At 52.6% G+C, this 21,666-nt stretch overlaps 2 protein-coding genes across 3 annotated transcripts in view; one reads left to right on the top strand and one right to left on the bottom strand.

Annotated features, from left to right (window-relative positions):
* The window catches only part of USH1C (USH1 protein network component harmonin), a gene marked incomplete at its 3' end in the record, with an annotated part of 51,001 nt that extends 47,932 nt beyond the window's left edge, over positions 1–3,069 (bottom strand). For both annotated transcript variants that reach the window (XM_082628668.1, XM_082628669.1), the window contains exon 1: positions 2,966–3,069. In XM_082628668.1, the coding sequence (XP_082484794.1) occupies positions 2,966–3,001 (36 nt within the window). In that variant the 5' untranslated portion in view covers positions 3,002–3,069. The remainder of the gene's footprint in view (positions 1–2,965) is intronic.
* A 3,696-nt stretch (positions 3,070–6,765) lies between these two features.
* OTOG (otogelin) overlaps positions 6,766–21,666 on the top strand; it is a gene marked incomplete at both ends in the record, with an annotated part of 85,671 nt that continues 70,770 nt past the window's right edge. The window contains 14 exons of the mRNA XM_082629378.1: positions 6,766–6,862; positions 7,283–7,343; positions 7,509–7,569; positions 11,553–11,628; positions 12,585–12,677; positions 12,860–13,014; positions 15,556–15,674; positions 17,435–17,640; positions 18,482–18,612; positions 18,875–18,981; positions 19,398–19,507; positions 19,913–20,041; positions 20,894–21,002; positions 21,295–21,341. Of these exons, the coding sequence (XP_082485504.1) occupies positions 6,766–6,862; positions 7,283–7,343; positions 7,509–7,569; positions 11,553–11,628; positions 12,585–12,677; positions 12,860–13,014; positions 15,556–15,674; positions 17,435–17,640; positions 18,482–18,612; positions 18,875–18,981; positions 19,398–19,507; positions 19,913–20,041; positions 20,894–21,002; positions 21,295–21,341 (1,501 nt within the window). The remainder of the gene's footprint in view (positions 6,863–7,282; positions 7,344–7,508; positions 7,570–11,552; positions 11,629–12,584; positions 12,678–12,859; positions 13,015–15,555; positions 15,675–17,434; positions 17,641–18,481; positions 18,613–18,874; positions 18,982–19,397; positions 19,508–19,912; positions 20,042–20,893; positions 21,003–21,294; positions 21,342–21,666) is intronic.

The raw sequence follows: 21,666 nt of genomic DNA on the forward strand, positions 1-21,666 counted from the left end.
CTCTAAGAGGGCAGAGACTTTGCTTTGTTATTCAATGGTTAGAGTACTGCCCGCATATATGAGTAGCTCAGTCAATATTTATTGCATGCATGAATGAATGACTGAATGAATGATTAGCAAATCCCTAGAATGTAGAGGCTCTTTCTGACCTTATTTATCCCCCCAACCTCTTCTGCCAGATTCCTAGCTTTGGGCAGGGTACAGTATAGATGCCCATAAATGCATGATTGCTGAACAGTCAGTAAATACTTTTTGAGCAAATGAGTTGCCAAGTTCCTGCAACATGCAGATGCAGTGAGCACAGGGGCAGCCCTCTTTTGAAAAGCTGGTTCTCTGGGGTGGAAGTCTTAGTCTCTGTTGCCCCCTCCCCTCCCCTTGGTATCCTGACTCCAAGGCTGTGACCGGGAAGAGCATGCAAGTACTGCTGGTCTGCTGGTGGCCTTGGCGAAACTGCACAAGCCCAACAGTCCCTGCTCAATGGCCTGGAGACTGTTGGCTCATCCAACAGGATGCTCTGCAGGTATCAGCTGGGAACAGTGTGGTCATTTACCAAATGGTTACCAAATGACCAGAGCAGCCAGTGTTTGAATTCCTATTTAATCCTAACTGTCCTGTGGGGTAAGCACTATGAACCTCATCGCAAAGTTAAGGAAACTAAAGCTCAGCGAGATGAAGTCGCTTGCCCAAGGTCTCACAGGCAGTGAGCGACAGGATTGAGATTTGACCCCAGTTCTACCTAACTCCAGACAATAGACAACAGTGGACATTTGTTGAGGCTTCACTAAGTAAAAGGGTCTATTTAAGCTTCCTACACATGTGTAGATCTCATCTAGTACTCACAATAAACTTACTAGTTAAATATTATTGTTATCCCTATTTAACAAATTGGAGAACTGAGGCACAGAGAGGTTAATAACTCGCTCCAGGTCACACAGCACTTTCCATGACAACACACTACCTTTCAAAGGTTACCTCCAATGACTAAGAATTTACTTAGATTACAAACCATTCCCAAGGGGTAAAGTTGCTCTGAAACACTAAGGAAGGGACATCTTAGAAAGCAATAAACAGGCAAGGTCTCTCCTCTGCTGCTTCCTCTTCTCTCCACAGTTCCTAGATGATCTCCACCCTGGGAGGGGAAGGTTGCTGCTCCCTCCGAAGCAACAGGGCACAAAGTCCAGCCCCGGCCTTGCCCAGCATGCCCTGCCTGCTCACACAGGGACATTAATAGGTAATGACTGTTGTGATGCGGAAGAGCAGGACAGTGGAAACACACAGGCTTGAGGCCCTTTGGAGCCCATGGGGCCTGTAGAAGAGGAATGGGGGCTAACCCAGGGGCTGAGTCAGACACCAGGGACCCCAGATATAATTCTCTCAAAGAGGCAGAGAAAAGTACCCCATGAGGAGAAGACAAAAGAGGACCCGACATTATTTTCAGCCCAGGGGCAGGAAACTGAAATTCAAGCCTGATTCATCTTGGGGTGGGGGACGGGCAGTTGTGCTCTTTCAACGTGGGTTGTCTGAAATCTACACTCACCAAACGGCCTCAGCGGCTGAAATTTCTCCCCTCATGTCCCTTTGCAACAGGATGCGCTGGTGAACACTGTCTCACACTCCCCTTGCTATCTGCCAGCCCCCAGACTCCTGCTGGAACTTCCGGTTATCTCTCACCCTTGGAATCCCAAGGCCTCATTTTCAGAAGACTTCCACCAGTATGAGCTGCTCTCTCTGTTCCCCCACCAAACCTTGATTCCAACACTCAGCACCCAGTTGTGGGTAGTTATTAGTATAGGGTCTGCCTCCCACCCACATGACCAGCAATTTGAGGGCACAGGCTGGGTCTGGCACAGAGTGGGTGCTCAAAACATGTTTCTTAAATGGACAACTGACCGTTGGCCCCTAGCCCCAAGCCCCTGGCTTTTAGCCCCTGTGGCCTCCACACTGGCTGGCTCTTTGGGCTGCCCTGGGCCTCTGTGTGGCGAGAGAGGGGCTAAGCATACTGACCTTGCCTACCTGACCTTTGCCCCCTCAGGCCTGGGAAGGGGGTTGGCTTGGTCTAAAGACGCTGCCCCTCTGGGCAGGCCTCAAGGTACTGTCACCCGTCCCTCAGGCAGGGCCTGTGGGTAGCTCCAGACACCCCTGCCTTTATCCTTGGGCTCTGAGGCATCCTCAGGCCTGGTGGGGTGGTCCACTGGGTCCCTTCAAATGGTCCTCTTTGACCTCAGGGCCTCAGTGACTCCTGCACAGCTCTGGAAACAGTTCTGGAAAGCCTGGGTGAAATCCAGTAGCTTTCTGTGATGGTCTCTGAGGATCCCGGGCCAACAATGAGGCCCCTCACTGGGACACACCAGGGGAGAGCCCGAAGGCTCTGGCTGACTGCCTGAGCCTCCTCCCTTCCTCCCACTGCCCCCTGGCCAGCCCCAGGTCCTCAACTACTTCTCAGGCCGCCAGAAATGCCCTTAAGTGGGGAGGGGCTGCCTGGAGTGCTTCGAACTGGAATTTTGAGGTCAAAAGACAGAAGGAAGCATCCACTTCCCCTCTCCACCAGTCCTCACCTCTCAGACACTACCCCAAACCCTCTTCACACGTTCCAACAGCCCAGAGCTGGGAGCACCGGGAGGGAGGGGGTTTGCCCACTATGGGCTATCTCAGAGAAATATCTTGTCTCAGACCAAGACTGGAAGGAATTCTAACCCCAGGGAAATCCCAAACCTAGAGCGCAGAAAGAGAAAGGACACTTTAAGGAGATCAGTTTAGTGGTTCCTATACCTGGAGTCCCAGTGCACCTCCTTCATTTTACTGGGGATCCCTGCTGGCAACCAAATGACCCTCGGGGTCCCAGCCCACCCAAAGCCCCAGGCCCTGCTGGGAAAGCGAGGGGTGGTGCCGAGGGTGTCCACTTCCCACCCACTCCGCCCTGGACTCCGGGGTCCGGGGCGCTTGAGGGGCCCCTAGCAGCTCTGACCTTGTGCCGGAATTCTCGGGCCACCTTCCGGTCCATGGCTGAGCCAGATCGAACCGCTTGCTACACAACTAGCTCCTTCGGGTGCGGGGTGCTTGGTTGCCCGGAGCCGGCAGAGGCGGCGACCCTGACAGGCGGGGCCTGGGAGGGCGGGGGCGGGGCCTGAGAGGGCGGGGCGGGGCCGCGGGGAGGCGGGAGGCCCATGGCCTGAATCGCGTTGTCTCTCACTGACGCCCTGGAGCAAATGGGGTGGAGTGTGTGTCAGTGATGATGGCAGCGGTGGTTTGACCTGAGGCTGGCACTGCTTTTGGAATGGCTCCCAAACACACGCAGTTGAGGGAAAGGATCTCAGGAAACTGTCTGTCACCCTCAGCCAGACATCTCACCTTCAGTGTGCATTCCTCCGTGGGTTTTTCCCACTTGGAAGACATCTTCTCGTTGTGAATTCCTTGGGGCTGCATTTTATTGTGGCCCACAGGAGCCTGAACCAGTGGGTGGGAGTGCCCCTTCTTAACTGACTTCCCCTCTCACGTTCCCTAGCTCCCCTCCAATCACACACACACACACACACACACACACACACACTGAAGCATAGAAGCGCCTGGCAATGACATCCTGATTTACAGCTGACCTTTACCCAGGGCCCAGGGCCCAGGCCCCATCTGGTTCATTTGATTCAATTCAACCAAAGTTTGCTTGACTCCTAGGTCTAGGGCTGGGGTGCAAAGATAATGATGAACCAAGCCTGGGACAGACTGAGAGGAAAGAGGGGGCCAGGAGAGGGGTAATAAAAACAGACGTGAATGGAAAGAGTGAGCATTTTTAATTATGGCGCTTGTTCTTGGATTTAACTCAGGGTGAGGGCCTGCCCTGTTTGCACCATGTCAAGGGACAGGGGACAGGAGGTGGACAGCAGCCCAAATCAGTGAACAACTGTAACTTCAGAGGCACCTAAAGACCCCCTCCTTTGCAACCCACCACCAATAGCTGAAGTTTTGTCAGCAGACTATTTTTATTTGGGCTAAATTATTGCCTAGTTTAGGATATAAATCCTTCCTGGAGAAGAAACTTAAAATATCATCCATGTTCTCCCCTTCATATTAACTAGTTAAGTCACAGATAAAAGAATTGTGAGATTTTCAGAGGCCCAGGAAAGACACACAAAATATATTCCCCTCCAACTTACTTTGTTGATTTTCTGCATTTTGTAACTATGTCATATGGCTATTTATTTCGTATATAGAATCCAGGCAGAGCAGCAAATGCCCTTATGAGGGGAATGCCATCCACTGGCACCCCAATCCTTCTTTTACATGACCACTGCCCCCTGCAGACTCTCTTCTTTAAATGCTTCCCTCTTGGTTTTAGGGACAAAACTGAGTCCTGGTTCTCCTCTCCCATTGTTACTGAGTCCAAGTTCGAACTGCTCACTGCACAACAGACCAATAAATTGTGAGACGAGTTGCTGGGGCAAGGAACAGCAGCTTTATTTTTATTTTTTATTTTTTTTAACATCTTTATTGGAGTATAATTGCTTTACAGTGTTGTGTTAGTTTCTGCTGTATAACAAAGTGAATAAGCTATATGCATACATATACCCCCATATCCCCTCCCTCTTGTGCCTGCCTCCCATCCGCCCTATCCCACCCCTCTAGGTGGACACAAAGCACCAAGCTGATCTCAATGGGCTATGCAGCTGCTTCCCACTAGCTAACTGTTTTACATTTGGTAGTGTATATATGTCCATGCCACTTTCTCACTTCGTCCCAGCTTACCCTTCCCCCTCCCCAGCAACTTTATTTTTAAAGCCAGCAGACCAAGAACATGGTGGACTAGTGTCCCAAAGAACCATTTTCCCCGAGTTAGAATTCAAGCTTCTTTTATACTGAAAGGGGAAGGGGTGAGGTTGCAAACTTCTTGGTGCTGGAATTCTTTGTTGGTATAGCCCTCCAGGTAGGTCTGGGTCACAATGTTCCTATAAAGGTCCAACAAGACAAATGTTATTCTCTGTTCTGAAACTTTTTATTTCTATATGAATGGGAAAGTGTTATACCTTTAAAGATCAGAGCCTTGAGAATGGGCTATCCTGTATATTTCAGGCAATTGGCAACATTCTTAACTTGTAGCAAAAGCAATAGAATACAAAGGTTAAAGTAAACTAAACACCTTCAATATGGAGTCAGATTTGTCCTTCCCTATTACATCATGAATGTTCTTTTTCAAGTTTCCTCTAAGACAGCCCTGCCTCCACCCATTCCTTAACCAGTGTTCTTTAAGGCTCCATCCTTTGTTCTTTCCTCTTCATCTTCCCATCTAACCCTATGGCTTCAAATACCCCGTGTGGGGATTGTGGAGCCCTACATCAAGGACACCCTACATCAAGGACATAGGATAAAAACTCGGAATTAATGGAGCTCCCATAGCAATTGTTGACATGGGCCCTCTTAATCTAAACCGGACAGCCCCCCTCACCCCCCACCTGACCCCATATTAGGTAAAATATTCACCAGGTAGCCACCTTGTAGCACCCTGGCCAATCACCTAATGCCACCCTGCCAGCAAGACTTTTCTTTGTCTTCAGGCTATAAAAGTTGGCTACTAGCCCACAAAGGGGGTTGCCTCTCCTTGGTCTATCAGGAAGTTGGCCTGCTGTATTGGCAGCGTCCCTCACTAACTCTGTTCTTTGTTCTCTATAAACTCACTGTTTTCTAAAATACTTCGTGTCTGGAAATTCTTCTTCCAACCTGCACACGGACCACAACAGGGATAGCTATGTGTGCTTTATTTACCACTTTATTCCCAGAACAATGTGTGGCGAGGTTGAATGGATGGTTGGATGGTTGAATGGATGAATGAATGAATGTATCCCAAATGTATACCCCTGCCCAGGGGCCTATGGAGGTCAACACTATCGTCATCGTCATCATCATCATCATCTATAAGGCCTGGCATCTAGTTGGTGTCCTAGCACTTAGTTGGCCAAGTGAATGATACAAAGTTTCCCAAGGTTCTCAGGCCTACATTTCTACCATTTTAAAATTCCCCCTGGACAGAGAGGGTATCTTGTTCACAAAATTAAAGTTGTTTTGTCAAAGTATGGCCTTGATGGGAACAATAATATGGGAGCGTGAGGCACTTCTGTCACTCAGTCAACATTCCCCAAGCTGGGGCCTGAGCTAGTGCTGGACATACAGAGGATTAAGGCATGACCCATTCTCTAGAGGTGCTCAAAACTGGGGGTAGGGTGGGGACTTGGGGACTCAGGAGGCTGTAGTGGGGAGTGGTGGGAGCACAGGCTAGGACTCCACAGGCCTGAGCCCTGGCCTGCCACTGACCATGGAGTAGCATGTCCCGGGACCTTTGTAAAAGGAGTGCGTAGGACCAGACTCATACCAGCATCTTGGGTCTCTGGTGTTAGGGGCTTCGGAAACCCAGGTTCCAGAGCCAGGGATCTCTGAGGAGCAAGGGATGTTGGAAGTTGCACAGACTGCCTCCTTGCTCCCCCAAGGGACTTAGGGCTGAGTGATCTGAATTCAGCCTCCCCTGGGGAGGTGCAGCCTAAGGCCAAGAAGGGCAAAGGCGGGGCCCCGGTCAGGTACCTAAATTATGGTAATGAGCTGGGCAGTCCTGTCACTCTAGCTCAGGGCGGAGCCAAGAGCCTGGGAGGTGGGGCGAAGGGAAGCTCAGGGCAAGAGAGCGAGAGGGACGGCGGCCTCCCACGAGTAGGTGTTACCTTGCCTTCGCGGGAGAGGCGCTCGGGTCCCCGGCCGTTCGCTCAGGGTTCCTAGTCCCCGCGTGCCCCTATGGGGGCCCCGGCGCCCGCGTTCTGCCTGCTAGTCGCTTGCGTCTGGCTGCCCTGGAGTGAGCCGGCAGGGGAGTCCCTGCCGCTACAGTCTCTCGGTGAGACGGGTGTGGACTAGGGGACCCCAGGGGGCTGGGGGAACGTTTAGGGGGGCGGGTCTGGGCAAGTTGGAGAGAGGCAGGAAAGAAAGAAGGTTTGAGGGAGGGCAGGGGGACAGCCAGGGAGTGGGTCAGGGGAGAGGGACCGCAGAAGGAAAGAAAGGTCAGCCACAACCAGGGGAATGGCTCTCAAGCTGGGCAGAGTGGAAGAGACCCAAGTGGGGGGAACCAGAGAGAACTGGGGCACAGAGAGTGGGAAGGAGGAGGGAGACCCTTGTTGGAGAAGAGTCGCCAGGGAGGGGGAGAAAGGATTTGAGAAGGCTGCAGGGAGAGGGAATGGGGTGTGAGAGAGGCTTCCTAGCAGGTGGGGAATGGGTGGTGGGAGGCATCGCTTGAGTAGAGAGTAATCCCCCTCCCCAGCCACAGCACCCACACCCTGGGGCAATGCAGAGCTGCAGCCTGAGCCAGCCCAGGATCCCAGGTGAGTAGACAAGAGGTTGTGGCTGCCCCACTCACTGGTTCCATCTTTATTCCTGGCATGGGTGACCCCAGGGGTTAGCACAGAGGGTGAGATGGGCCTGGGGATGGTGGGGAGGCATGGCCCACTCCTATCCACTCACCCATGCCAGGCTTGTTTCTCATCTAGCCACAGCCATCAGGAGGCGATCCTTGCCATAGGGGATGCTACAACAGTGATGGGAGGCCAGGTAAGGGGAGGCCTGGGGAAGGGAGGATTCACTGGGCAGGGGCTTATTTCTCTCTGGGTTTGAGGCTGGCAGGGAGCTCTGTAGGTTGCAGGAAGGGTGTCTTTGCAGTTATTCAGAGGGAACAAACAAGATTCCTAGAATGTGTGTGAAGTATGCAAATTTATAGGATACCTCTACTCCCACTTTCCCAATCTCTTGGGGCCCTGTAGCCAGTGTATTTATTTATTTATTTAAAAATTGTTTTTTAGGGGAGGAGGGCACAAAGGTGCTATCAGGAGACAGCTGAGCTCTTTCCTTCCCTTGGTGAAAGTAGGAAGGTGAGAGTTTGGGAGAGTGGAGTCTCTTTTCCCTGCCTGGTCTAAACCCTGTCAGAGGCCCTTCTTCATCCCTGAGCAGTGCCCCAGCAGTGCTGCCTTGAGAGGAGAGACAAAAACCGGGCCACCTGGTGGGGTTTGCAAGGAAGGGTTGGTTGAGAAACAGATCCCTGACTACCATCCTCTGAGTCTTGACCATTCAGTGTTGCCTACCCTCCCCAGCTCCTCCGTGCATTAGGGAGAGGTGGTGCTTTGTTTTCTCTCTTTGCCAAACTTCTTCGGTCTCTGGATCAGGTGACTCAAATTCTCTTTCTAATCCTGGCCTGCATTTGTCTCCTTTCTACAACCACGGACATGTTACAAATTCAGCCCACCTGAAGCCAGGTCCCCCAGAGAATCTTGAGCCTCAATTCACGCACCCTGGCTCTGGGGATCAGCTGTGGGGAGCTCCTTGTGCCAGTAGGATGGGAGCATCATTTATAATAGAAAACAGTGTGTCCCAAATACCTGCCCTTTGGAAATAGATATGAAGACCCCAAGGTAGGAGGGTTCATACTTCTTTTCTTTTCTTTTTTTTTTTAATTGAAGTGTAGTTGATTTACAATGTTGTGTTAATTTCTTTTTTTTTTCTTTCTTTTTTTTTTTTTTGCGGTACGCGGGCCTCTCACTGTTGTGGCCTCTCCCGTTGCGGAGCACAGGCTCCGGATGCGCAGGCTCAGCAGCCATGGCTCACGGGCCCAGCCGCTCTGCGGCATGTGGGATCTTCCCAGACCGGGGCACAAACCCGTGTCCCCTGCATCGGCAGGTGGACTCTCAACCACTGCGCCACCAGGGAAGCCCCTGTTGTGTTAATTTCTGCTGTACAGCAAAGAGACTCAGTTATACATATATATATATTCTTTTTTATATTCTTTTCCATTATGGTTTATCTTAGGATATTGAATATAGTTAGTTCCCTGTTCTATACAGTAGGACCCTGTTATCTATTCTGTATCTAATAGTTTGCATCTACTAAGGGCATGCTTATTTTCTAATGTCTGGATTATATGGGTTTTTTTTTTTTCTCTTTTGCCTATTTCCTCAGGCCCCAAGTTTTAGAATCACAGTCAGGTACAGTTTGAATTGAAAGATGATGTCGTCACTCTTTTTATTTATTTTTATTTTATTTAAATTTTTTTTTATCATTCTTTTTATAGATGGGGAAATTGAGGTAGGTGAATGATTTGCCAGGGCCCTCAGGGTACAGCAGAGCAAGGTCTCCGGATGGAGCCAGCCTGTTCCCCCGTGTCATGAATGCCCCTCCAGACCCCAGGAATCCCTGTATTTTAGTGGGGTAATGATCCTTCCCCAAGCATCTCATTCCCCTAGTGGGCTTCTTTCCTTGCTGGATTCCAGGGTAGGCCTCCCCTTCTTTTCCTTGGGGAAGCATCTAGACCAACCTACTGGCAACCCCAGTAGGTTTCTCACGTTACTCCTTAGAGCAAACAAGGGGTTAGAATGGCCCTCCTTTAAGGCTGCTGGAGTTGGGGGAGGGTGGGGAGGAATGAGGCTACTAGTTAGAAAGTGAACCTGGGGATCCTTTGAGGGCTTCTGCCTGGAGTGCCCTCTTCAGTGAGGGAGGGGGGTCTCAGGCCAGTAGACCACCCACCACCTTTCATTTCAGGGCTGCGTCACTCTATAGAGCTCAGCCATTCTCCAAAGAATTGATGGTATAGACCAGGAGTCCATGAACTTGGATGGGGGAAAAATGCGTTTGTTCCTCAATGGAACTGAAATTTAGCCTTCCCTTTAATTATTACTAGAGGCTACAGACCACAGAATAATAGCAATGTCTGTGACTGTCACCGGTAGAAATCACAGATATTTTCCTGTCACCTTGCAATCATTGTTGCTGTCTCCAGATCTCATTTATGCTCACTGCCCCCAGATTCTGGCAGTGATACGGCCTGCTGCTTGGTCTTGTGATTTAACGTACTAATAAAGAAGCACAGATATTACTGTCACCCAGTTTTATAAAATATTTGATAACTGCATTGCAATATGTTTGATTTCCTCTATAATCTTATGTTTTATATTATGTATTTGGAAACATTTATTCCAAGAAGGGGCCCATAAGCCTCACTAGATTGTCAGAGGGGTTCATTTCATAAAAATGATTCAGAACTCCTGATCTATAGTGAAGATGAATCATTTGGACAGGCTTTAAAATTCTTCTCCAGAAAATGACCTCAACTTTTTGCAGCACAGGCTGTCTTACCCTCACAAGGCCGATCTCAGGGGCCACGTCTTGGGGAGAGGGGGGCGAGGAGGGGACCAAGTTGAATTAAGCTCTTCGGGCCTGGGGGATGTTGGTGATGAGCCTTTCCCCGGCTGCTCTCTTCCATCGCCAGTGGTCTTTGAGGCCCCGTGAGACCGATTACTACCAGGGTGGGAAGCCTGACTCCTTGGGCTCAGCCTGGATCTACAGGGTAAGGAGAGCTGGGAGGACCCAGGAACCAGGGAGTGAGAACACTGATACCTGGTCGAGGAGGGCCAGTGACCTCCGAGGGGGTCAGCAGGACAGTGAAGGGGGAGGGGGTGGGTGCCTGCAGGAGGTGCAAAGAGCTGGGGTTGGGCTCCAGGGATCAGGTGCTCTTCATGCTTCCTGTCCTTTGCTAGAGGCTGGGGATTCAGCCTGGGGACTCAGAGGTGACAGTGAGGGAGAAAACATGTGAGACAAGCACCCTCAGTGTGGTTTGTGCCTCGCTGGCCCTGTGAGCAAGAACACGTGCTCCCGTTCACCATCCCTGGGCCGGACCGGGCACCCAGTCCGGGAAGTTGTACAAATGAGGGGGCTGAGGTCCTGAGAGGGAGGAGCCTGCTGTGCCCAGGGTCCCAGTCCCAGGTGACGTCACGTTAGACACCTCGGGCTGGAGCCCTGAGAGGGCGGCTAGCCGTGTGGTGACTGAACACACGTGATGTTCGGGCAGTCCTGATTTCAGATGCTTTGTATCTCTGGAGACTGTGCACTGGGGCTTCTGGTCTGGGAGATAGGGTCTCACAGGGCTTTGCCTGTGTCCTCGGATGTGTGCTATGAGGGAGAGAGTCCTGACTCAGAGCTGAGTTCTGAGGACAGCCAGTGGTGATGTGTGAGGCGCTGTGTTTACTCTTAGAAGAGTCCAAAATGTTGGGTGGGGGGTCGGGGGGATGCTCCCCTGCCCTGGGGTGAGGGGCTGCCTTTGTTTCTTAGCTCTGCCCCATGTGGTTTCTGTGGTAAGGAGGTGTCGTGTTTGTTCTCCAGACAAGGGGGTTTTGTTCCGGGCTGCGGAGGACACAGAGGTTTACTAGGGAGGGAAGGAGCTGGGGAGGTGGTTGCAGGGGGGACGACACACTGGAGCATGGAGGGCAGCGGATGTGTTCAGGCTACAGGCCTCCCCAGCCTGCCACCACGATGCCACTTGGGAGGGTGTAAACCAGGCCTCACTCCTCCGGACCTAGGGCAGGCCTGAAAATCCTGCCTTGCAGACCTCTCAGAGGGGGGTCTGGGGAAGTGGGATGACTGAGGCACCAAGCGGCAAAGGGCCTGCCTCCCTCCAGCTGAGGGGCAGGAAGGGCTGTGACCGCCGGGAAGGCTGCGCTCCCTGAGGTCAGCCCTTGACTGCGTTCTCTTCCTTCTCCTGTCTTTAAAAGGAGGCTGAAGCCCTGGACTCCTTGGCCATGTCTTCCTGGGAGAGGCGACTCCATCGGGCCAAATGTGCACCATCTTGTAAGTGCCCCATCCCTGTGGCCCGTGGGAGGCCCTGGCCTGCAGAAAGCCCTGGGAGCGCAGGCCCAGGCTCCTTTCAGGGCCTCCTGGGACCTCTTTTCCTTGCATGGGGTCTCTTTCCACCCTCCCCAGCCCCAGCCTCCAGCTCCACTCTGCTTTCTCCTTCCTGGCTGAGGAAGTGTCCTGTCCTGATGTCCATGGCTCTGCGGCTGTCTGCCTCACACTATCTGACTCCAGAGAGACTGAGCTTCTTGTTTAGTGGTTGTTTTTCCCTCTCTACGTCACCCTGTGTCTATAGCCTCTTTCTACTTTCTGTGGCCTCTCCCCTTGCCCTGTCCTATGCCCATGGCCTCTCCCTTCACCTGTCCTGTGTCCGTGGCCTCTCCCCTCATCTGGCCTCTGTCTGTGGCCCCTCCTCTCACATCATGGCTCCTTCCTTCACTACACTCTGCTTTGTCCTCTCATCCTCTGTGGCCTTCCTTTCCACTACATTCCAAATGTGAGGCCCCTCCCCTTCACTTGGTTTATGCCCTGGACTCTTTCCCTGAGCTTATGGAACAGCGAGGAAGAGCAGTACATGAAGATCTCTGGCCAGTCTCCCTGCTCACCCCATATGCTGCATATTCGCAGTTCTGCCTGCCTTGCCTGGTGGCCAAGAACTTTTAGCTTGGGAAGCTGAAGGCCTAGGTGGGGCTGGCCTGGGGACCACTTGGTACATACGGAAGGCAGGTACTCTGAGACCCCACCCCACAGCCCGCTAGGGATGGGGCGGGGCAGCCGTCTGAGGTGCCCTACTCCTGCCCCCATTAAAGCTAGCTACTGAGGAAAGCTGGGGCTACCTGTGATGGGGATCTGAGTTCCATGTAACTCTGGGAGGGCAGGGGCCTGGGGTCCCAGCCTCGATGGGTTCTGCCGATCTTGGCTTGATGGGAAGGTGCCTTCTGTCTCCCTTGCAGACTTGTTCTCCTGCTTCAACGGGGGTGAGTGTGTGCACCCGGCCTTCTGCGACTGCAGACGCTTCAATGCCACTGGGCCACGCTGCCAGATGGGTGGGTCTGGGCTCCATCCCACCTCCGAGAGGGGCCGTGGGTACAGGGAAATCTGCGGGCCTGAGACGTGGGGCTCTGGGCTAGAGGGGAGTGGGGGTGGCCCCGCCAGGGCTGGAACCCACCAGCCTCTGGCTCGGCGCCGACGGCTGCTACACAGACAGCTTCTTTTTTCTCTGGCTCAGTGTACAATGTCGGCCCTGAGCGGGACAGCATCTGCCGGGCGTGGGGACAGCATCACGTGGAGACATTTGATGGCCTCTACTACTACCTGTCTGGGAGGGGCAGCTACACCCTGGTGGGGCACCACGAACCCGAGGGGCAGACCTTCTCAGTCCAGGTGAGGCTCTCCTTGCCCTGCCTGTCTAGGAAGGTGCCACTAGGCCCTGAAGGCTGGGCTGTTGTGGGATCTACTTGTCATGGTTAGAGAGGCTGGCACCTTCCTTTCCCCTCCCAGCTCCTGCCCAGGGCGTCTGTGCCTCGAGGGAGCTGAGGGCTCCACGGTTCTCACTCACCCACTCATTCCTGGTTGCCCCTGGCCATTCATTCACTTAGTCTCTCACTCAACAAGTATTTATTAAGTGCGTAATTATAAGTATAAGTGCGTAATTATACTCTTTTCCTGGCACAAGGCCTGGTGCTGGCTCTGTGAACAAAGATGCAGATGTGGTCTCTGTCCTCATGGAACTTATAGTCTAATGGGGAAAACAGACATCAAGTCAAGTCAAATGAATCATTTCAAGTGCAACTGAGTGCAATAGAGAAGTTCCAAATGCTAGAAGAGCATGTGATGGAAACCTAACCTTGCTTATTGGGAAGGATGGTGATCAGGGAGGGCTTCCTGGAGGAAGTGATATTTAAGTTGGGATTTGAAGAATGAATTAGAGCTAGCCAAGTGAAGGGGTCGGGGGGGCGGATGTGAGAACATTCTAGGCCAAGGGAACACTGGATGCTACAGACCTTAGATAAGAAAGAGCATGGTGCCACAGAGGAAATGGTAGAGGTCCTGGATGACTCACTTTAGGGTGATCTCCTCTAAGAAGGCTTTCTGCATGCTCTGACCTCCTGAGTGGGCTCAGGGGCTCCTTTCTGTGGAACCAAAGTTCTGCATCATTACCCTGTCATTGTGTTTCTTTTTCTTTTTTTTTTCTTTTTCTTTTTTTTTTTGCAGTACGCGGGCCTCTCACTGTTGTGGCCTCTCCCGTTGCGGAGCACAGGCTCCGGATGTGCAGGCTCAGCGGCCATGGCTCACGGGCCTAGCCGCTCCGCGGCATGTAGGATCCTCCCGGACCAGGGCACGAACCCGTGTCCCCTGCATCGGCAGGCAGACTCTCAACCACTGCACCACCAGAGAAGCCCCAATAGGGGAGATCCCGGTGCTCAGTGTCACCCCTCTGCCAGCTGGGTGTGCCCCTTCTGTCTCAGGCATAGACCTGCCAAGAGTCTGCCTGGGGGCTATGCCCTGGATGCACAGGGAACCCTGACCAACTCTCCCTGCTTTGCCTCGGGGTATCATGGGTATCACATATCATGACTGTGTCATTTCGTGATGGATATGTCACAATTACTTAGACCAATGGGATGCCACACATTCATGGGTTATGAAATGAACTTAATGAGTCATAACCAGCCTAAAAAGAAAAAAGAAAGAAAGAAAAAAGAGACTATAAATAGAAAATATCGTAAGGTATGCATTACACATTAATAGTGGTAATATTAATTTGTAAAACTTTTGTTTTATTTGTATGTGTATATATTTCTCACTATGGGTCACGGTCACAAAAGTTTGAAAAATATTTAGACTATGGAATGGCTTTCACAGGTCCCACTTTTAGTTGAAATGGCTCCAGGCTGCTTAACCACATTTAATGATAATCTAGTGGAAGGTTTATTTGTTTGTTTGTTTGTTTGTTTGTTTATGGCTGCGTTGGGTCTTCGTTGCGGTGCGCGGGCTTCTCATTGCAGTGGCTTCTCTTGTTGCGGAGCACAGGCTCTAGGCGCACGGGCTTCAGTAGTTGTGGCACGCAGGCTCAGTAGTTGTGGCTCGCGAGCTCTAGAGCACAGGTTCAGTAGCTGTGGGGCATGGACTTAGTTGCTCCGCGGCATGTGGGATCTTCCCGGACCAGGGCTCGAACCCTTGTCCCCTGCATTGACAGGCGGATTCCGAACCATTGCGCCACCAGGGAAGCCCCTAGTGGAAGGTTTGCTCACTCATGGGACGGGTTTCCACATTTGGCAGATTGACATTTTCAGAGTTTTCCCTAAACTCTGGGAACCCCATCCATCCCCTCCTTGGGTCTTATGGCCTTGGATGTATAGGTTCTGTCTGAGCAGGGGGCAGAGGAGACATGTATGTGACAGGCAGCACAGGAGTGACATGTGTGCCTGTGTGTGCAGGGGAGGGCTAGGCTGTATCTGCCAGGGTTGTGGTAGGAGTGTGTGTTTATAGTGTGTGCTTTGAGAGTGCCCTGTGATATACATATGAGATGTGTGTGTGTGTGGTTTGTACGAGTGTGAGATGGTGTGAGTGTGTAACTGGGCTTTCAATCCAATGGGATAACCTGGGATGGATAAACGGAAAAGTCCAGAAGTAGGAAGACAGCACACTTGGATTAGAATCCTGGCTTTGTGTGTCCCTTCACCTCTCTGAGCACCAGTTGCCTCCTCTCTGAAATGCAGATGATGAGAGCTCTGACCTTCCTGTGGTATTGTGGGGACTGGGAGAGATCACAGAGGAAACGAGCTTGGCACGCAGCAGGCAGGCTGTTGGCATTAGTGGAAGCTCAACAGGGTGCCCCTGGGCCCACAACCGAAGCTCGGGGCCAGGTGTACGGCAGGAATCTGCACACTGGCCTCCAAACCGCCCCTTCTCCCCCACCAGGTGCACAACGACCCGCAGTGTGGCTCTTACCCCTACACCTGCTCCAGGTCTGTCAGCCTCTTCTTAGCGGGTGAGCAGGAGATCCATCTGGCCAAGGAGGTCACCCATGGAGGCATAAGGTAACTGTAACATCTTCTGCCCTGAGCTCCCCTACTCCCTGGCATGGGTGGTGGTGGATGGGTAAGCATCTTCCCTTCTCAAGCCTCAAGGAAATTGTTTTCAGGGGGCAAACAGCAGCACACCAGGGCAGAAGCATACTGGCAGGCCAGCTGGGTTTCTAGTCAGCTGGGTTTGCAGAAAGAGTCCCTCACAATTTTCTGGAACTGTCAGGATTTCTAGACAGTGGGTTTCCAGACAGTGGGTTTTCAGGCAAATAGCAGTTTCCCAGATAGCTGAGAATTTACCACTATAAGCATGCTTAATTTTTTTTTTCCTTTCACAAGTTGAAGGAAATCTTCCTGAATGTATCATACATAGTTGAAGCATCAGAGCAGATTCTGAGCACACTTTCACCCTTTTCTGATGCCCTGGGCTCATTTTGCATGTCACTTACCTTGTTGGGATGTCAGGGGTGCCTGAGGGACCACTCGAGGGGTGAAGTCCCAGCTTCCTACACCAAAAGGCCCCAGACTGTGGTCCTTCCTGAAATCTTTCTTGCATTTCTTCTTCACTGGCCTTTCCTTCCCTTGTTGTCCACTGCCACTTCATGTTGTTGTCAGGGGGACCTTCCTGCACTGACCCTTCTCCCCTTTTTTATTTCCTGCTTCAGCCCAGGAAACTGGGTAACCAAGCTTTCTGGGGCTGAGTGTAGAAGTGAAGGCCCAAGGGTTTCTCCTATGAAAGAAGCATTGGTAGATGGATATTTTGGTACCAGCTTTGGCTGGTTAGACACTTCATTTGTCTTCCTCCTAATTTTCAGCTGGGTGAAATTTGCCAAATTCCAGATTGGCTAGGCGAGCCTGTGCTGGTAAAATGGGGAAGGTGTCAAGATTGCTGTAGCCCTGCATCTTTTCTTTCATTCCCTGTTTGTCTTCTCTCTTGCCTTTTTCCTTTTCTCTTCCTACTCCTTTCTTGCTCCCCACCAAAAATATAAGCAAAATAGATGTCTGTTTATACCACCTCTCCTGTCTAGGAGAAAGGAACTGGCAAATTCAGTCACTCTAAGATTTATCCCTGCCAGGGAAATTGCAATTTTATTTTATTTTATTTTTCACTTTACTAACTGCACTTTGTTTATTGAAGCACTGTCAATAAAAGATACATCAATAACTTTGGTATAAAAAGCCACCACTATTAGTGCTCAAAATCCCATGATTGCCCTCACTGTGATTCCAGATAGCAAGGGAAATTGCAATTTTATTTTATTTAAAAAATATATGTATGTATATTTATTTATTTTGGCTGCACTGGATCTTAGTTGCGGCACGCGGGATCTTTGTTTCGGCATGTTTTAGTTGCAGCATGCAGGATCTTTAGTTGCGGCACGTGGGCTCTTAGTTGTGGCATGCGAACTCTTAGTTGCAGCATGCATGTGGGATCTACTTCCCTGACCAGGGATCGAACCTGGGCCCCCTGCATTGGGAGCATGAAGTCTACCCACTGGACCACCAGGGAAGTCCCAGAAAATTGCAATTTTAAAAAGCAACTTTAAAACTGAAAACAAAAGAACCCCTTTCTGATTGTGGACTTCCAGGCACCCAAGAAGCCAGGGGCAGGGAAAATAGGGACCTCACACCCTGTGGTACCAGTGGCCTTGGGGTGAGGCAGATTCTATGTACGTGGTGGGTCCTTCAGGTAGGGGATGGTGGGTCCTTTGGTGAAGGGACTGGGCTAGTGGAGGTGGTGTGGTTGCCCTGAAGCTCTGGGCTGTGCCCTGCAGGGTCCAGCTGCCACACGTGATGGGGAGCATGCGCCTGCAGTGGCTCGCTGGCTATGTCCTCGTGCGGCATCAGTCGGCCTTCACGCTGGCCTGGGATGGCACCTCGGCTGTCTACATTAAAATGAGCCCAGAGTTCCTGGGCTGGACCCATGGGCTGTGTGGGAACAACAACGCCGACCCCCAGGACGACCTGGTGACCAGCTATGGTGAGGTGCAGGGCAGGTGGCCTCCAAGGGATTTTGGTGGGGATGGGGGATAGGTCAGGCTGGAAGGGGTGAAAAGGGACTTGAGACCGAACCCTGGGGTCATGGCACTAAAGACCCAGTGGGAGGCCAGGGGCCCCTTCCAAGTGTGTGGCCTCAGGCATCTTTTAACCTCTCTGGACCTCAGTTTCCTCATCTGTAAAACAGCCATGATGAGAATGTCTGCTAGGGTTGTGTGAGGCTCTAATGGGCACTTTGCTAGGTGGCACTGACCCTGGAAGGTGAGTGGGGGATGGAGGGGGCTGGGGTGGCAGCAGGGCACAGAGGGCTAGAGGGAGCCCGGAAGAGAAGGGCTCCAGCAGGAGTGGCAAGAAGGTAAAGTGAAGGGTTCCGGCCACATCATGGTGACTCTGGCCAGAAGGGAAGTGACACCTTTGAGCAGCCATAACACACCGAACACTTGACCCACATGGTCTCATATAGTCCTTGCAATAAATTCACAAGGGGACTCTTGGCCCTGTTTCACATGTGGGGAAACTCGGGCTCAGAGCGGTATGGGAGCTTGTTCAGGCTCACACATTCATTCTCTTTCGACTGCATGGTGTTGCTTTCCAGAGTCTAGAGCAGCAGGGAGCTACTCCAGGGAACTCACAGGGTCTTGAGCATTCTTGACTATTCTTACCACACGGATTTTTCAGGAGAACGGCTCCGTAGGGAAATGCAGGTTGGGATGGGAGCTCGAGGCTGGGTTCTACAACTCCTTGCCTTCCTCTTGGCATCTCTTTGGCTCCATCTGCCTCCCCTCGGGCTCCCCACCTGTGGTCATGCTGGTTCTCCCCTACAGGGAAGCTAACGGAAGATGTGGCTGAATTTGTGCACAGCTGGCAGGAACAGGCCCCCAACCAGCCTCCAGGGCCCACGACCTCCTCCCTGCCTCGCCCTCCATGCCTGCAGCAGAGCCTGGGAACCATGCAGGTCTGGATCCCGGGGAGAGCACCCCACTCCAGCCTCTACCCCCACCCTAGTGTCTGGCTTAGGTTGGTTTCCTTCTACTTCTTGGGAAGTCATTGGCTGCAGGGGCCCAGGGTTGTTGGTGCCCATGCCCCTTCTGTCTGCTCTCTACCTGGCCCTTTCTCTCCCTCGGGCTCAAGTTGGGGTGCTGTATGGGACTGGCAAAGTCGGAGGGCTTTACCTGGCCCTGCCAGCCCCCAGCTCTGGCTCCTGGCCCTTGCCCCAGGGTGTGTATGACCGCTGTGAGGCACTGCTGCGGCCCCCCTTTGATGCCTGCCATGCCTATGTCAGCCCTCTGCCCTTCACGGCCAGCTGTACCAGCGATCTCTGCCAGTGAGTGGGGAGCCGGGGGGGCGGGCGGTATTGGGTTGAAGGGAGACATCTCCCAGTCTGGGGTGGGAGTTCATCACGTGGGCCACTGAGCTTGATGATCCCAGACCCTAACAGATATGTTTCCCAAAGCTCGGAAATTCTTATCTGCATAGGACAGACCTTCCCCATTCAGCTGAGGCCCAGGAATGGGGCCTGACCCGCTCAGGGTCACATAAGTCAGGGGCAATGTTGAGACTAGAGCCCAGGTTTCCTGCCTCCAGCCTAGGGGTCTGTATACCTAGCTGCCTTCCCTGGCTCCCTTTCCCAGCTGTGTGGCGAGGAGGGGTGCCCTGAGCCCTGGCAGTCTCTATCGGGTGCTGGCGGGCTGGCTACAGGGTGGATCTCACTCCAGTGTGACCCTTGGTTTCCCTGCACAGATCAGCGGGTGATGAAGCCACCTGGTGCCGGGCGCTGGCAGAGTATGCCCGGGCATGTGCCCAGGCAGGTCAGCCCCTGCAGGGGTGGAGGAACCAGCTCCGGCCATGCAGTAGGTGCAGCCTGGTGGTGGGCAGGGAGGGATTCCAACAAGTTCTGTCCTGGGGCTGTGGGTGGCATTCCCAGGCCTCAGCTCAATGTCCTGTCCTGCTGAGAACCACAGTTATCAGAGCGTTGAGCCCTAAGGTTGCATCTGCATGTGATAGATGGGAAAACTGAGGCTCAGAGAGGGAGGGACTGGCCAGGGGCCACTGAGTGAGATGAGGGTGGCTCTCAGCGTCTCCCAGGCTCTCACTAATTTCCTGGTCACCTGGTGCTCCCACTGGGACTAGGGGAATCAGGAAAATCAAAGCCCTCCCGCCCCCCACCCCAGGGCTTGGGGTGGGTCCTGGGTGGGTCCAGGCAGAGCTGGGGCCAGAAGGGAGCTGTCAGGCTATACTGCTCCCTTCCTTGCAAGCGGTGCGCTGCAAGGAGAAGGCCTTTATCTACAACGAGTGCATCGCCTGCTGCCCCGCCTCCTGCCAGCCCCGGGCATCCTGCGTGGACAGCGAGATAACCTGTGTGGATGGCTGCTACTGCCCCGACGGTATGCGAGGGGTGGTGTGGGTGCCTGTCAGCCTCTTCCTGGCCTGACACGGATGGGCATGGAGCAAGGGCTCAGAGGATGCTTGTTTGCAGAATGAAGGAAGGATCAAACAATAAGTGAATAAATGAATGAATGGATGGCTTAAGGGAGGCGAGGGTAGGGGCGGAACTGTGGCTCTTGAGAGGTTCATCAGCGTATTTAATTTCATTGGGACTGAGCTTTTTAAGGTGTGTAGATGAGGACAAGTCAGTCAGTCATTCATTTATTCATTTATCACACATGCATTTGTTTAAACATTCATCCACATACTGTTTTCGTGGTGTATACATTTGCAGCACATCTATAGTGTGCAGCTCACGTGGCTAGGCTGGGGGTTAGGATAAAAAATATAAAGATACAGTCATTGACTTTAGGGATCAAAATCAGGTTGCTGTGATAAGACACTTACACACGTGACTCTAGTCTGAGGCATAATCTGGTGAGGACCAGCTCAGCGGTTCAGACAAGAAGAGATATAGGGATTCATTTCAAGAAGAGAGACTGTCAGGGAAGGCTTCCTGGAGGAGGTGGCACCTAAGCTGGTTCTAGATGCAGTGACAGGCTTTCGAGAGGCGGGGAGGAAAAGCTAGTCAGTATGCATTTTGTTTGGGGTGGGTTGTTCTCTGAGAAAGGTCTGGAAGTGGGGTTATTTGCTCAGAGGGGATTAAGCATTTATACAGGAGAAAGTTTGAAAGTGAGCTGGATGGTGAAAGAGTGTGGATGAGGTGCTGTTTTTCACAGGCCCTGGAGAGCCATGAAAGGGTTGTGAACAAGAATGGAGGTAAGTTAAGTGGGCCTTTGCTGTCACCCTAGGGCTGATCTTCGAGGATGGGGGCTGCGTGGCACCAGCTGAGTGTCCCTGTGAGTTCCACGGGACCCTGTACCCGACTGGTTCTGTGGTGAAAGAAGACTGCAACACCTGGTCCGTGTCCACTGCTGGGGAGAGGGGAAGGGGGAGGCGGTGACTTCTGGGGCTTTCCCTCAGGGCTGCCCCTCCAGGATCTGGGAGCCTGACCACATGGGAGCGCTCACTCAGCATCTCTGAGTCAGGAGATCTCATTATATCCACTCTATGGGTAGAATCTCCATCACCCATTTTAGAGCTGGGAAAACTGAGGGCGGGGAGGAGCTCTGCAGACCCTGCAACCCTCCGACATCTATCCTAGTCCTGGAGGGTTGAGCCCCTGCCCCCCTGGTCTCTGTGTTTCATTCAGCACATGCACTGCGGGCAAGTGGCTGTGCAGCACATCTGTCTGCCCAGGTATGTCTGGCCCCATCTTGGACCTTACCCCCTACCAGTCCCACAGCTTTTAGGGCAGGGAAGCTCTGGGGGCCAGGACTGCTGCTGGCGTGGGGCGGTCACTCAGTTCCATTGGCTCAGCATGCCCCTTTTCATTTCCTCAGAGCTGCTTTGCCTGATTAAGGGGTTTTGCTCCACCCCGTTAGGGAGGGTTTTTCATGGGCTCCTTCCTGAGCGTGGGGGGCCTGGACCGAGACTGGTCTCCATGCTCGGAGCCTGGTCTCCTGTCAGAGGGAGATGCTCGGGGCAGGGCTGCATCTCCCTTCAGACAGGCCTGGGGCGGGGG

This window comes from Mesoplodon mirus, assembly GCF_964341445.2.
Source record: "Mesoplodon mirus genome assembly, chromosome: 7".
Taxonomy (NCBI): domain Eukaryota; kingdom Metazoa; phylum Chordata; class Mammalia; order Artiodactyla; family Ziphiidae; genus Mesoplodon; species Mesoplodon mirus.